Source organism: Metopolophium dirhodum, chromosome 1, assembly GCF_019925205.1.
Source record: "Metopolophium dirhodum isolate CAU chromosome 1, ASM1992520v1, whole genome shotgun sequence".
In the NCBI taxonomy this organism is placed as follows: Eukaryota; Metazoa; Arthropoda; class Insecta; order Hemiptera; family Aphididae; genus Metopolophium; species Metopolophium dirhodum.
In genome coordinates, this window is record NC_083560.1 from 46,964,368 (window position 1) to 46,982,524 (window position 18,157).

The 18,157-nt window shown below is 28.5% G+C and overlaps 1 protein-coding gene across 1 annotated transcript; it reads right to left on the reverse strand.

Annotated features, from left to right (window-relative positions):
• Positions 1-2,259: 2,259 nt before the first annotated feature.
• On the reverse strand, positions 2,260-17,954 carry LOC132936603 (uncharacterized). Its single transcript, XM_061003358.1, has 3 exons — positions 17,569-17,954; positions 9,023-9,066; positions 2,260-7,895 (listed from the first exon to the last, which is right to left on the reverse strand). Exon 3 carries the CDS (start codon positions 7,864-7,866, stop codon positions 4,195-4,197), a length of 3,672 nt encoding a protein of 1,223 aa, XP_060859341.1. The 5' UTR covers positions 7,867-7,895; positions 9,023-9,066; positions 17,569-17,954; the 3' UTR covers positions 2,260-4,194.
• Positions 17,955-18,157: the final 203 nt, after the last annotated feature.

Genomic DNA, 18,157 nt, shown 5'->3' on the forward strand with positions numbered 1-18,157 from the left:
AAAAATTCGTAAATATGCCACTGGTATATTTACAAAATAATAGGTTGCGGTACGGAATGTGATTGAGAGACAGAATAAATTGCTCTTATACAGCGCACTCACTCTATAAAGGAGTTTTATCATTATTTGTATTTGTTATACATAAGTATACAGGGTGACCCGCGAGGATTAACCCATTTCGATATCTCCTGAGGTAATAAATATATCATAAATCTGTTTATTTTTTTTATTATACTCACCGAGACAAGAACTATACATATTTTTAATTTAAGTTTATTTTTTGTTAAAAAAATATTATTTTATTTTTGAAACAATTAAAGATAGCCATTTTATAGAGTTAATTTGTGTGAACATTTTTATTTTTCATTAATCTCATGATTTTTAATAATTATTTTATTTTATAGGTAAAACGGCACAACCAGTCTAGGCCGGGCGGCGAGTCCCCCCTCTACGGTTAATGGGTATATCCTCACGGGACACCTGTATATAGTTGAAAAGACCCTTTGAAACACGGACTAAGAAAATATACCTAATGTCAGTCCATGCTTTAAGACCTCAAAAAACTAAAATGTTCATTATCACGTTATAAATAATATGCTGGTGACATCCTATAATATCCTATCTTTTCTTATATTATCTATTGGTACTGCACAGCCTAGTGCGCTGTCCGCGGACCAAGATACCTATAATATATATTCAATCTTACCCACAGCGCTGTCCTGATTTTTTTTATCACACTCTCAGTCATCTATACTACTTTCAATAGTATAGAACCATTGTTACCTAGATAAGAACAGGTAATGGACTACCACTGGAGAACGACGGCGAGTACCTTCTACATCCGGCAATGTAAATAAACTGCCAGTCGGCGGTCACGTCCGATGATTATGTACCACTATACCACGGCAAAAACATTTCAAACTGCTGGTCGTATTTTGGTGCCTAGTACGAAGCGTAGACGCATAAAAGAAAATGGACGGGACATTACCTAGGTATGAACGGTATAATATGATACTTGACGCGTGCAATCTCAGCAGGTGGAACTTGTCACGAGGACATTGGCTGTCCTCGGAACAGTTTTTCCACTTCTGTCACCCTCATGATAAGCTCAAGCTGTCTGTCCGATCGGCACGACTATAGGTACGCCTCCAAGTCCTCTTGGAAAATGTTCCGTGTGTTACGGTTGTTGGTTGAGTAGGTACTAACGCTAACCAGTGTTGTTATCTATCTCGATGTACCTAAAGGGAATATAGAAATCTATGTTTCTATGTTTTTTTTATTTATCATTTTTTTTTTAACCTATATTAGATGAGCGTAGTAGTGGACAAACATTTCGCGGGGTAACCCCGTACCACACCACTCAGCTAATCAAAACTTTAAAGTTTAAATACTTATAACTCATAAACTACTCGCCCTAAATTCGATTTTTATGTTTCGAAATACTTGGACAAATATTCTGCTTTGGAATATGAAATTTAAACTCTATGTTATCATTCAAAAAAGTAAAAAACTTAAAAAATTATAAAATAATATTTTTAAAAACATTTGCACTTCTTGAAATAATAAGTGTTCGATGATAAAAGAATCATCTTGTAGTGTGTACAATAATTACGCATTCATAAGGCGTGTATCCCTACTTCATAAATATTTTTTTTTACTATTGTGTAAATAATTAAATTATACCTACAATCCGTTGACACTGTATCTAGTTATTTTATAAACCTACATCTTTTATACATATATATTTGTTGGGCGCAGGTGGGTTGCTCTGTATGAAATGTACACAATATGATATGCACATGCAAAAATACGTAATTGTAAAAACTATAAAATGTATTAATACTTACTATTTATATTTTAGAGTTAGTCCAATCAGTTTTCAGCAATTCGCTTAGGTAACCACGAAGTATAGTTGTGTTTCAACACTCGTATTTTTAAAAATAATATTTAGGCACAATCTAGTGGTTTTATAGGTACTATATATAGTATATACTATAGTATTATAGTAAATAGTATCTGTATACATAATATATTTATATTTATTTATATTAAATTTATAAATATATTTTATTTTAGGTAACTAGCAGATACCTCTGAGTAGCACACAGAAACAGGAAACATTTATAGGTAGGTAGGTACCAATTTCCCATTGGGTTGTTAAAAACAGTTATAACTCGATAAGAATTCAGTATTCAAACACATATATTAAATCGAAATATTATTATACACAATTATAGAATAATATAATATTATGTTTGTATCATTATTCATAAAATTACAATTAACTTCAGACAATAATAATATAGTAACTCAATTAAATAATTATGATGTAACTATATAAGAGTAAAATCAATTAGGAATACACATAATTGAGAATGGATACATTTTTTCTTAGAATTTATACAAATATATAGGTAGGTATAATGTAGTATAATACAATTCATCAAGAACTTACTAAATTATATCAAATAATAAATTCTAGGAACTCAAATTGATGTCGGTGTGCTTTGAGCAATAATTAGCCGAGTAAGCATTTTATGAATCTGATTCATACAGACACCACCTCACAACAAATTGAACTCAGTAAACAAAAGTACAATAGAGTAAATATAATATACATTTTTTTATCAGTCTTAACACTTAAGCATAAAATATACATAATATAACGTCTGATAATATGGACTAAAACTTAATTATTTTGGAAAACACGTCCACTGAACCAGATTACAAAAATAAATTTAAAATCCGAATGTAATGAACATTATTTAATTAAATATCACACCTTGCACAGAAAACATATAGAGAAAAATACAATAAGTGTGCTAGTATGAGAGGTATCAGACAATATAATTTAATATATAGGTAGGTACAAAATATTATAAGTACGTGTCATAAGTAAGTTGTTTAAACTGATATAATATGGATCATAACAAAAAACAAAAACCATTAATAAATAATTCATCATTATTCATTTTAAGGTCTACTTACAATCAATAAAAAAAAAAAATATGTATATAAATTTGAATTTTGATAATTGATACACTACTGGATCTGGATGGTATATAGTACTTCCAATGGCATTCTTTCCAAAACGCCAGGAAAACCAACTTATGATGTAGGTATTTCGTATTTAGTATTAACAACTAAAGGAGGGTATTAAATAACATATCATGGCAATTAATACAATGAAAAATATTATCTTAAATTAAAAAATAGTGAAAATAATAAAAACAAAGTACTATTTTGACAAATAAAATAACATAAATAAATAATAAAATGTATAAAGCACCATAGGAGTCCTTCAATAAAAACATTTTGTAATGTACCTATAAATATTAGTTTTATTACGAGAAAAATTATCTAATATAAACCAAGACCCTACACAATTAAATGTACAATATGTACCTACATCAATAAGAACTTCAAATTATATTTCTGAGAAAAAATAAGATTTTGAATAGAATAAAATTATCATTAATGTCATCATATCATTAATCGGGATGATAATATTATCATCAAATTGTTTGAACTTATTGAAATTGTTGACAATATTTTGTGAGAAATAACTAAAAGATATTGACTACCTTTTGTATATCTGATAATGACAAACAATGTAATTGTAACTTCTTAATTTAAAGAACAACTAAGCATGATTCATTTCAACATTCATTTTTAATATTATTTCTAAAAAAAAACCGTTTATGTAACATTTGTAATAATAACAATTTTTGATTATTTTAATTAAATTTAACTTTAATTAATAGTCAAATTTTTGAAATAAAACATAAATAATTCTTACTAGCTACCTTTTTGTACTATATGTAACATTATTGTATATACATTGCAGACAACATAATAGATAATATAAATGCAAACACATTACAATAAACAGTTAAAAGTATTTAAACTATAACACAAATAATGTTATTTTTATAATTTAATTTATACATTTTTAGACACTTAAATATTACTTTCAATTTATACTAACAAAAATAAAAATGTTTATAAGATAATTGATTATTATTTTGTTTTATTCACATTTAATAATTAGAACAAAGATAGTAAAAGTAAAGTTAACCTTTTCATAATTAAAAATTATTAACTAACTAACAAAAGCATACTGACATATTTTAATTAATCTTTAAATAAATAATTTTTGCAAACTGTGTTTGATGTATCTGATAGCATTCACTTCTAAGGTGGCAATAGTACGCCAGCATTGTAAAAACCATAATTGTCAATGTCTGTCTCCATAAGTTCATTAAGGTTAATTTCATCGCTCTGGTCAAAATAAACAAGTTGATCAGAGGATATCATAGAAACTTCTTCCATGTTCTTGGCTTGTTGAAGTTGTAAGTTTGTCTCTTCTTCCTTCTCTCCAAAAATAATAAATGAATCAACTGAGTTTATTGGTACTTGAGCAATTTCTTCCATATTCTTGGTTTGTTGAAATTCTAAGTTACCAGACTCTAATATACCATTGGACAAATTATAGTCCAGTGACATAACTGTTGTTGGAATTGCATCATCAAATGGACTATCTTCATTAAACTCATTAAAACCAGGAATATTATTATAACTAGGATCATCAATATCCATCATGACAGTATCAGGATTATTAAATATATTAATACCATCATCAATAACACCAATATTTTCCATCAAATTATTAGTATTTTCATTTATAAGATTTTGAAGAAGAAAATCACTGTTTATGTCATAGTTTATAGATTGAAGATCTGGAGTAACTGAATTCTTAATTGTAACATTATTTAAAACATCAAACACATTAGATGTGGGTATATTGCTAGGAACAAGTGACATATCAACATTATTGGTGTCTATCGGGTTGTTTATGTCATAATTTGTAGATTGAAGATCTGGAGTAACTGAATTCTTCATTGTAACATTATTAAAAACATCAAACACATTAGATATGGTTATGTTGCTAGGAACAAGTGACATATCAACATTATTGGTGTCTATCAGGTTGTTTATATCATAATTTGTAGATTGAAGATCTGGAGTAACTGAATTTTTAAATGTAACATTATTTAAAACATTAAACTCATTAGATGTAGGTATATTGCTAGGAACATGTGACATATCAACATTATTGGTGTCTATCGGGTCCGTTTGAACATTTGGTTCAATTTGCAGTTCTTCAATAGCTCTTATATTGACACCTTTATAATCACTGTGGTTTTCGGTATCATTAGTACTGTCATGTTTTGAACTAGACAAACACTTAGGGTATTTGGTATTAAGATACGATTCATACGCCTTTGCAAAACACGGTTGATCATACAATATCATTAACGCATTATTAATTGCATCTTCAATGTTGATGTCTGTAAACCCACTTGCAGTATCAATATAAAAAAAAATATTTTTCAAGATACTTACTGCCAATTTATAAAACTTATCATCTTCAAGATATTCTTCACAAAACCATCTTACATATACTTCAACAAATTTTGAACCGTGTCCAGTATTACTTTCTTTTATTGGCAATGTGACACCAGCTTTCAGAAGCTTGGATATAAACCTACGTGCATTATTACATTCTTTCCAAGACTGATGAATAGAATCATCTGATTTAAGAATATTAACCATACTCTTACATATTTCTTCATTTGAACTGTTTTTCTTTATACAAAACCCTGTGTTTGTGACACAAAAATGTTCCGAGTTTGATGTTCCTGGTGTATTATTTGAAAATTCGTCATTATCGACTGGTAATGGATAAGTATGAATATTTGCATATTTCAGTGATAGCTCAGTAAGGACGTCTTTTACTATCCGAACATCAGATAAATTCTCAAAAAGAGATTCTTTATTCAATACAATTCTTAGTCCAGAATTGCGACAGAAATCTTTTACTCTTTTGCAGACTGAATTAACGATTTTTTTAACAAAACTAAATAAAATGTTAATAGTTGGACTGCTTTGTGAAATAATATTATTAACAATCATTTTACCCAATGGCCAAATTAAAAAATTATCTACTTCTGTAAAGCTAAAATATTCTTCCAAAACGCAGGATTCAATTTGTATTGATTTCAATAATTTTTCGATATCTATCATATCACATATATATTTTCCTTTTAAATCCAGAAGGTCCAAGTGAAGCTTATCACAAAGTCCCATTTTCAAACTTCCGAAATATACAATAAATTGAAACAATCTTGATTTTTCAGAAGATTTCCGCCTTTTCCACTTAACTTTATATGGGTTCATGTCTGCAAAAATTATAGTTCTTAACATTCTTTTTTCTGATTTAGTTAATGTTATTGGATCTGATAATAATTTATATATAAATCTTTCACATATTTTTGAATAATTGCTTGAACTATTTCTTTTCTTTACTAAAGTATTTGTAGGTCTTTCTAGTCCTAAATTCTCAGAAGAAGTTTCTGCTCCTGAATAATTTGTAGCAGTTGTTCTCTCTAAAACATTGGAAGAAATTTCCATATTAATATAAGGGTCTTCTTTGGAAGTACTTTGGATATGAACTTCTCTCTCTATTGCTTCTATGGACCCATTTTTCTTATCATATTTGAGACCAAAAGAATTATTAGGTTGGACATCTTTAACATACTCACGAAGACTATGTTCAAATTTAATCTCCTGAAAACAGTTTTCAAGCTTAGGAGCAGGAAAATTTTCAAAAAATGGTAATTCACTGTCAGATGTAATTTCAATATCATCAAAAATAAAGTCATCATTATTCTCATCGAAACTAATATGGTCGTTTATGTTAAACTTGTAATTTTCATTAGCACATGTATCTAAATCTTCTTTTGTTATGTATTGCCCTGGTTCTAAAATGCCTTCATAAGCATGCTTTATGTCAGCTACTTGATAAAAACTGAGTCTATCGGTTTTCATTATATGTTTATATTCATTAACAATATCTAAGAAACTTTTTTTCTTTGTTGTGCCTTTTTTATAGAGTTTGATAGACTGTTTTTCGTCTTTATTATATTTCTTGGAATTTACCTTTTTTTTATTCTCCTTAGTGAGCATTCTAGAACTTTTCCTCAATAAAGTAGTGAATACGCTACAAATAATATTAATACAAAGTACTAAATGGGGTTTTTTAGGATATCCTGTCAAACCTCCATTGTACAGGATTAATTTTTTTAAATTCATGGTACATATAGTTGTTTTACATCTAGTGTGCCTAAGTAATGAACGTATGAATCGTTTTAGTTGTTTTGTTGATAATACTGATATATTAGGTGTTTTTTGCAGCCATAATTCACAGAATTTTTGATAACATAATTCAAATAAATATTTTTTAAGTTCTATAGATATTATTCGCCTACTTTGTTCACGGTCTGTTAAATCAATTGAATGTTTGTGATAGTGTATAGATTCAGTATACATTAAATCTAATAGCTTCATAAGTTTATTTACAGATGGCTGTTTAATAAAATCTAAAACAATCTCTGGATTCAATTTTGGAAATAGTAATGAAGTTTTATAATTTTTAGTTTTATAACGTTCAGGTTTAAACTTAAGTGTACGGAAGTCTTTAACAGAAATTATAGTTTGATGTTCAGAATTAAATGGTCCTATGAAATTATTCTTGAGTAGTATCTCTTGATAATGTTCTACTTTCCTCCGTTTAGGGTATCTTTGGTTCAGTCCAAAAGTAAACTCCTCTTTGGTCTCTGGTAGTTTTCTAGCATACTTTTTTAATCTCTTCATAATGATTGGGGAAGCAAAATTTACAGAACATTCTTTCATAAAATTATATTCATTGTTCCTTTGTACAACTGTTTTTGTATCGAACCATGTGGAATGTTCTCCGTGATTACCAATTTTATTCTTCTTTTCACTATTCAATTTAGACCCCATTTTTTTGTGTTTATGATAATGTTTCAAACCTAAAATAAAACATGGTTGTTTATAATATATATTCATAACTTACTTAAGTCTTAAAATATAACAAATATCTACATCAAAAGTTTTATTTAAGATTCAAAAAATGCATAAAGGATATGGTTAATGTTTATAAGTTACCTATAGCTTATATTTAATTATACATCTAAATAATTTAAGTCATCAATTATATAATCCCTCAGAAGAATATATATTTGAACAAATAACCATACAACGATAAAAAAAATTAGTTATTAGTTATTACCTGTATTAAAAATCATTGTATACGAGTACCAATAAATTTAATAATCACCGAGTGAGAATGGGGCACACCCACTTTGTCTAACACATGTACAATATAGAATTGTAGACGTGTTATTTATTTGCAAAACATACCAATCTAATGAAGTAATAAGAATTCTAAAAACAAATTTGAATTTGTCGTCAAGTCTACTTGAAATTGACTTTCTCACATTATTGATTTTTAAAATACCACAATTTTTAATTCCTCTTTTTTAACATAACCTTTTTAGAAATTTTGGGGATAATATAAAAAATGTGGGAAAGTCAATTTCAAGTAGACTTGATTCAATTCTGTTTGCAGAATTCTTATAGCTTTATTAGATCAATTGGTATGTTTTGCAAAGAACACTTCTAAAATCCTATGTCGTACATGGGTTAGAGATAATCACCGGATGGAATCTCAACATTGAAATATAACAATATTTCACAATATTCTAAATTATACACTTACTATAAGTTATTGATTAAAATATATATATTTGTATGTTAACTACCTATATAGTATACAATTATAAAAATAGGTTATTCATCATTCTAGTTCTAGCTTATTTAATATGCTCTAGGCAAATGTACCTAGTTAAAAGCCAAAATAAAAATATAGATATTTGATTAATTTAGAATAATAATATTCCTAAAACTCGTGTATACCTAAAATAAATAAATATTCAAGTAGCAAATCAATAATGCTTAACACATTTATACAAGTTAATAAGTAACTAAAGTTATATTTTTATAAATGTATGATTCTTAGTTTAATATTTTTTTACAAGTAAATTTAGATATAAATTTAACATAACATAAAATTAAATTGTTACTAGTTGTAACTTACCAGTTTATAATATCTGCATGTTACATTGAGAATAAATTGACATTCTGAAAAAAAAATATATATACAGTTTAATAGTAGGTACATAGGGACTTATAATATACTACCTAGTAAATATATAATGTATTAAATATTATTTTATTGGTACTAATTTTATGTTAAATATAAAAAAAAAACTAATAAAAACTGTGTCTAAGGATTTTCAATTTACTCATCTGCCTTTGAAACAATAACGTAGGAGCCTCTGTTATTTATAGAAAAAAACTAAAAAAAATGAAAACTGACAATGTCCGTAAACAGCCCAAAAAGAGTCAAAATATTTTCAAAATTTTACTGTCTATAAAAAATGAATATATAAACATTCAGTAAAAATTTTATATATCTACAGTTATTCGTTTTTGAATAACAATAAAATAACACAACCATGAGAAATCGAGTAAATATCCAATATTGTAAAAATATGAATTTCAAACGCTCATAAAAATTTAATTTAATTTGCTTGTAGACATTTTTTTTTGATAAAAATAGACAAACTTACGAGGAACCTTGTATTACATTTTCAAATCTTAAATTTAAAGAGAAAAGTTTTTATGAATTCTCAATTCAAAATTTTGCTAATTTTTGTGATGTTTCCGTATTTTGTCAAGATTTGAACTTGAAATGCTTATAAATAACAACTGTGGCTAAGGATTTTTAATATTTTTCAAATTTCATTGTAAATTTCATAGTAGGAGCCTTGTATTAAATTTTCAAGCTTTTTTACCCAACAAATAAAGTTTTATTGACATTCATAGAAAAAATACTAATAAAATTAGAAACAGAAAATGTTCCTAAACAGTTAAAAATAAATCAAAACATTCAGTTCGTCGTTAGACTCCGTACAGACTATACGTTACTTATCGCGACTCACGAGTACCGTTTTTAATAGCTTCTGATAGCAGTAGATATAGTATACATTCACCATATCACAGGTAGTAAGCTCGTTATTTATACTATTAGCTAATATACGATAAACCCGGGGGGGGGGGGGGGGGCGCAAGAACATCTCATTAAAATGTTTACAAAACCACAGACTTTTAAAAGACTTCCATTCGTCAATCAATTCAATCAAACAATGTACAAAAACAAAACAATAAAACGTCACCAACTATTACACCCAAAACCAAATACACTAAAAACCACATCAAATCCTACAACACTACATCAGTCCTCACCAAAAATTCACCCAACTCTGCGATTCCAAACTTTGACGTTGTCCCTATGGATATTGTACAACCATCCAGCACTAAAAGTTCTTTGCCAGATTCATTTCCTACTCACTCTGCGCCTCCATCTCTATTAGAATATTTAGAATTGAAAGAAAATTCAAACGTAATGTCTGCTAATCAAAACTTGGAGACCCCCCCTCCCAAATGAAAAAAAAAGTCTAAGAAAACAAAATCTTTGCTGATTGGAATCTATTCACATCCCTCTTAGAACAAAAAATAAATACAATTGAAAAACCAAAAATAATGAAGATACACAACGTTTTACAAATGCTATAGTAGAAATAGCGAACTTAACAATAGGACAAATTTAATTCTCAGGAAAAAAGCCCCCAGTTCCTTGGTGGAATTCTCAATGTAATGAATATATTAAATCAAAAAAGACTGCTTTCAACAAATTTAAGCGCACAAAATCCCAAACTGATTTCATAGAATTCAAAAAACTCGGAGCTCAAGCCAGACGCACAATTAAAGACAGCAAAACAATAACCTACACAAGTTCAATCACTTCCAAAGCAAACCCCAAACAAATATGGAACAAAATTAAAGCTTTCAAATGCATCAATAAATACGATAATATACAAATCATCAAAAACGAAAATGGCACAATTTATTCGGAACCTTTAGAAATCACAAACGAACTTGGCTCCTTCTTTGCAAAAACGTGTAGTACCGACAGCTACCCCCTAGATTTTCAAAGATACAAATGGGCTGAAGAAATAATACCTCACAATATCTACCAAAATCACGATAATACACATATTAATAGTCCTCTCACTATGCAAGAAATGGAAACAACTTAGATTTACCACATACAATTTATATTATCCTAAAACTATTTGTATCATATTAATTATCTTATATACACCTTATTCTTTTGTAAAATTTAAATAAATTGTAATATGTATTTCTAAAACGCCAATAACCCCGGTAGTTAAGGCGTATTTTTTAAATAAAAAAAAATATATATTGAAAATGTTATCGTGTATAGAAAATGCAAATATAAACGACCAGTGAAAATTTTATGTACATACGTTCATTTGTTTTAGAGTTACACCAAAAACCAAAATCGATTTTGTGAAAACCCGATTTTGCGTAAAAATGCCCATTTTCCTTAAATTGTATGTTGTTCTTCCCGGCGCTTTTGAAAACTATTGGGAATTTTAAATTTTGACCTCCCCAATGCACCAACAATATTACTTTCCCATCAAACAAGATACTGAAGTTAAAAATTGAAGCTTTATTTTGACTACTTATTGTGTACAACAACAAAAAAAAAAAAAATTTAATTTAAAAAAAAAACACACATCATTGTAAAATCAGTACATTCATAGTTCCACTAAGAATCTAAAATAAAATTTTTTATGAATATCTAACTCAAAATAATTTCCAGTTTTTCGTGAATTTTACGTATTCTGTCAATATTTGAAATTTAAATGGTTATAAAAAAATTGTGATTGGATTTTTAATATTTAAGAAAGCTTGTATTTTAATAAAAAATTTATTTTTTTTTTTCATTTTATTTTATTAAAAATTCAAGCTTATTAAACCCAACAAATACAATTGTATTAATATTTATAGAATAAAAAACTAAAAATATTAAAAACTGAAAATGTCTGTAAACAGCTCAAAATAAGTCAAAATGTTTTACCCCAATTTTGCAAAAATTGAACTTTAAGCAATAGGATTATCAAAAACATTATGACCATGAAAATATTTAGTTAGTAAAAACCATCTTTGAAATGTTAATAAAAATGTTTGTAGGTAGGTATACTTTTAGATTCTGAGCGAAGCGATGAATGTATTGATTTGACAATGATGTGTGTTTTTTTTTTATTTTTTTTTTTTTTTGTGTCTGTCATCACCTTTTAGGATGTAAAAATGCTTGGATTTTCTTCAACAGTAACTTTTGACAGTAACAAATTTTTTGAGAAAATCGATTTTGGTTTTTGGTGCAACTCTAAAACAAATTACCGTAGATACATGACATTTTGACTGAATGTTTATATTAGCATTTTCTATACACCATAACATTTTCCAAATATTTTGACTTATTTTGAGCTGTTTACGGACATTTTCAGTTTTTATTTTTTTTAGTTTTTATTTCTATAAATATCAATAAAATTGTATTTGTTGGTTAAAAAATCTTTAAAATGTAATAGGAGGCTCCTAGGTTATTGTTTTAAAAACAGATGAAAAAAATTAAAAATCCATAGTCACAATTTTTTTTATAAGCATTTAATGTTCAAATATTAACAAAATACGTAAAAATTACAAAAATTTGCAAATTATTTTGAGTTAGAAATTCATAAAAAATTTTTTTTTAAAATCTAAGATTTGAAAATGTAATACAAGATTCCTCATAATTATATTATTGTTAAGTATAAAAACTGTGAACTTTCTGTATGTATAATGGTATTATGTGGCTTACAGAATATCGACAGTATCATATTTATTTTATGATAAGCTTTCTAATAACAAAGAAATGAAACATTTCCACCACGTCCCACTAGGTATACTCCTTCATTTTTAATTCCATTTTCCTCTTAAGATTATTTGGCTAACTCCCTTATTGTGAGTTTTATGTGGATTGCTAATGAAGAGTCCTTCAACTATCCAAAGAGCCTTCAAGTATCCTTAAATATTGTTCAACTGGGTCTTTGCTAATATTATTTTAAACATTAATACTTTCAGTTGTTACTGGTAGATTTAATTTTACTACCTTGTTACTACTTAACCTTTAATTTATTGTTAATACCTATTATATTATATCTCATTTGTTTTGGACCCAGGACTGTATCTTATAAAAATTAAATTGAAATTAAATACAATTATACACAAATATAATGAGTATTACTGTATTAATATTTATTATTAAGTTATAAATTATACAATTTGTAATTAATAGTTAAAAGGTAGAAGGGATACTGCTCTGCTGTATATTAGGTGCCATGTGGTTGGAAACTGTAAGGATGAGTTAAATTTGAATTCAACTATATTATAAAATCATTGCATTCAAAAAAAGTTTGTGAGAAAATTCTTACTAGTATATATATTATGATATTATTTCTATTAAAGTAATTCATTTTACTCGGTAACACATTAATACAGTAGGTTTAGTTAATTTTTGCCAAAAAAAAACGTATTTTAAAATCGTTTATTACTAAAATCATTATTCTGCATTTAAATGATTATATAATTTTTAGATTTTTTGATTACAGTACAGTATGATCTACTTATGAGAAACCTTGTTTTAAATTTTCAATCCTTGCTTTATCTATATATATAAAAAAACGGTAAGTGGTCGTCGCTCTGCTGTATAGTAGGTTACAAGTGAGTCAATGTATAATGGATTGTATTAAACTTGAATTCAATGATATTGTTATAAATTAGCAATTGGGTTAACTGCTTAGTTTATAAAGTTGCAGGTAGCAAGACCGTTGGTAGAGGATTTCTTTAGGTAGAGTTGATAAATAATTAGACTGGTTGAAAGTAAAGTTGTTTATTGAATTCTTATGCACAAATACTCTAAGTCTAATTCAACTAAGTTGATATGTAGTCTTTCGCGAAGGTGCTCGCCTGTACTGTGGTGTCATACGTCTAATCTACAGGCCGTTTTGGGTCTGGTTTTATAGGGCCTCCTGCACTTCTACTTCCCCCTAGTCTATCGATATCTCCGTGGACTTCGCTGGATGTAGTTTACATTCCCACGCCTAGTTAATCGGTTAGGTTAGGTTAGGTGTTTTGCCATATATGGTATACGACATTTGACAATATTTAGATAATGTGCATTATATATATATGTATATTTCGTAAGCAATGTCCAAATATTATATTCATACATTTATGATTAAAGCGAGGTTGTAAGACTTATTAAAATGCAAGATCGCATTGCCCTCTCGTTATGTTCCCATAGGTTTTCTAATTGGATATAATATGAGTATATGACTTTGATTTATTTAGCCGAATTTCTACGTGCTGATAGTTATCTAATCTTTATGTTGCCAAATGTAGCCGAAAGCGAAACGACCACAATAATATATCATGTGTATATTGGGTTCGTTACAATATAATATCATTGTATAAGAAAATCGATTCTGAACGGAGACAGTTTATCGGTCTGGATTTTTTAAATTTTCATTATTTATTATTGCCTTTAAGTTAAATTAATATTGTAATATTATATTTTTTTATTCGAGGCTGATATGCACCCAAAAGGAGTTGAACAATCACAATTTCTTTTTACGAGCAACGAACTGATCGGGATCAGTTATTTATAGTATAAAATCTATATTAACACAAGAAAGCTGACTTCAGTTTTTACATTGGGTATAGCAGCCATATTATTCAGGTATAGTAATATTTGCATATTGGTATATTTACCTATATGATTAAATTTTACTTACCATGATAGTTGTTTTATTTATTGAACGATAATATTATTGATTAAGTTGATTTTTAAGTTGTAAATTAATATGTTGCTATAATTTATTTTATAATCTGAATATTTTTCCATTATATTTAAATGTTATATTACAATTTGAATATTCTTAAGCAATTTGTTGTTATTTTTTTTCCACTATATTATTACAATAAAAATACAACCATCAAATGATAAACTACGCAGTGATAATTTATTTACAACCCCATTCTAAGTCTGTTGATCAAAAAATGCATAATATGCGTATAGAATATAACATTATTTTATTATTTATAAATTCGCTTGAATAAATAAGTAAAAAAAAAGCGGGTAAGTGGATGTCGCTCTACTGTACAGTAGATTACAAGTGGGTAATTGTGTAATGGAATGTATTAAATTTGTATTCAATGATATCATATCATTGTATACGAAACGATTCTGAGTGGGGACGGTTCATTGGTGTGGATATTTTATATTTTATAGCCTATATGTTGATTTAACATTATAAATTACAACAAAATAACTAAAATCGTTATTTTTATTTTAATTCGTTTCTATGGTGATAAACAAAGTGTTGGAAATTAAAATCCCATTTTTAGCGATTTTTTGTAATTTGTCCGTAGTTCTTCCTATGGAATTAAATAACTATAGAGAAAATCGAAAAATGACCTATCTAAAGTACCATTTTGATCCAATTTGCTAAAAGATAAGGTACTATATGTTGAAATCAAAGCACTGCTTCTGGTATAAATTTTGTATACAGAATATAAAAAAAAATATAAAAATAAACACCATTGTAAAACCACTAACCACTCGCTCCGCTCAGAATCTAAAATGAATATATGCCTGTCTGTGGGTCCATATTACCATGGCAACCATTTATATATTATTTTGAGATTTCCGATGGAATATTTTGTAAATAAATTGTTGCCATGATAATATTTAAAACATATTATTCATAATATAGAATTGGCATTTTTAATGGGCAACAAAGTGCACGGGATCAGCTATTTTTATAAATATATACAGATAGATTAGACCTTTGGACAGAAGATAGGATAATTTAAAAAAGGATAGGACCAACCTCAGGAGGTGCTCAAACAGGGATTTTGAGATTTTCGATGGAAATTTTTGTTTATAAATGGTTGCCATGGGTTTTGAAGCTATTATAAATTATAATAATTATTATTGGTTGCCGGGCAACGAAGTGCAATGTTTCAGCTAGTTTTCCTACAATATGTAGATAATATATTTATTTATTTACTTAAATATTTCGAACTATACAAATTAGGTTTACAAATCTAAAACGTAATAATACTTAAATGGATAATGGTACCTAAGGAACTATGAGGTGTGAAAATGTGATGAGGACACGAGTTAGGAAAAAACTCGCACCACGACCACGCTAAAATATACGCTTGAAGATTAATGACAATGGGCACGGGGAGGATATCCCTCGCGTTCTTAGTTTTACGCAAGTTAATCGAGACAAATTTAAACAATGGAGAAACCGGCAAACCGCTATTTTGATTATTGACCTATGTCTGATTTCCGATAACAACGAGGATAACAACAACAAATGAGATCAACAGAAAATTAAAAATGCAATACGTACGCACATTGGCGTAGCCAGAATGGAGAGAGGGGTTTTAAGTTTAAATTAAACCAAGTTTTTTTTATCAATGGGGGGAGGGGTGTTTAACCCAAACCCTCCTGGCTACGCCTCTGGGTTACGCGTGTCACGAGCGCGTCATCAGTCATCACTGCCTCGGATCGCATCCCATGGACATCGTGAGCTGCATAATATCTAATAGTACAATCAGCTGAAAACCTCTCCCCTTAAGTCACCAAGCTATTAAATACATCAGTGGTACCTACTTATTATACTACATTGAATATTGTACAGACTAGGGGAAAAAAGTTTTGTAATTTTTAGTAATTAATAAAGGTAGTCAAATTATATCTATACATTTGTTGTGGATAAGTAATGTAATTTGAATTTTAATTTTAATAGAAGGGGCACTGGTAATAATTTTGACCAAAAAATGAATAGTACCTATAATATTAAAGATTATCATTTATACATTATACCATTTGGGTGGGTGAAATTGTTTTTACCTGCAAACGTTTTTATAAATATAGTTCTATATTAATTATTTCATTTTATTAACTGTAAATTTTAAATTATAAAAACTGTGCCTACAACACAAGTAAAATAGAAAGATTTATTTTGTTACTTGCTGTGACCCAATGAAAATGTTGAGAAAAGATCTTTTTGAAAACTATTTTAGGTACTAGGTTATGTAGGCAAAATAATTTATGTTTTTAACTGTATATAATATGTGTAAAAAATAAAAATACTTTCATGGTTTTTAAAAAAGTTAACTTTTTTTAAAGCCTCATTGAATACAAAATTCAAAAATGTATATCTCACCTAGAAAAAGGGATGATGGATTCATTCATAATATATTTAAAACAATTATTGAACATCGGGAAGTACGTTGTACGTAAACTAATCTACTGCTTATTGGCCAAAAAAATTACGGTGTGCTCCAACCTCAGTTATGAATTTTTCCGGTTCCGGCAATGATTATAAAATAATAGGTACATCCAAAGAAACGTGCATCTCGAATTGTCAATATATCATTAAAAAATGTTATTAATTAATTTAGAAAAAAAAAATAATTACTTAATTTATTATCTTAAATTATTATCTTAATACAAATTTTTATCTGAGTGGTAGACAAACGACCGTCAATATTGGAATGATGATTGACAATATCGTTTTAAAATACATTATATCAATAATAATAATAATAATAATAATAATACATAATATAAAAACAACGAGTTTGGTTGCTTACCTATGAAGGCAGACGTATCGGTGGGTGAATGGCCGGCGCGCGTAGGTACCGGAAAATGTTCAAAGTGCACGATCGGAAAAAAGTCTTTCAAAACGGACACTGACGCCTCACTCGAACTCGCACACGTAGGGAAGGGCAATAGTACAAGACACACGAGAAAATTAACAATAGTCAAACACACAAATTTTAATGTAAACACGAACAATTATATTTTATAAATACACAAACACCAGAAAACAAGAACAAAAAAAATTCGATCGCAGCGTGTCGCGAGAATCGACGTGGACGGCACGTCGGCACTACCAGCACTGACAATGTTCAAAGACAGCTGTTGGCAAGCCAATGCCAACGTAAACGACAAAGGCGGTTGGGTACGACGGGGGACGTCCGCGTTCTACGCTACAATGACGCTGCTGGTCCAACGGTGGCCGACGCTAAGCGCGAGCTGTGGCGAACGACGCGCCCACTGGTGTGGAGCACGGGTATTGATTGCTATGGTTACACGACGGCCTATATTGGATCACAGCGGCAGCAGCAGCAGCAACTGTTGAGCGGCGCCGAATGTTCATATGAAATCTGACAACAAGTC

Bases quoted from the DNA above. Each gene is read 5' to 3' on its own strand.
- LOC132936603 (XM_061003358.1), bottom strand. From the start codon at position 7,866: ATGGGGTCTAAATTGAATAGTGAAAAGAAGAATAAAATTGGTAATCAC.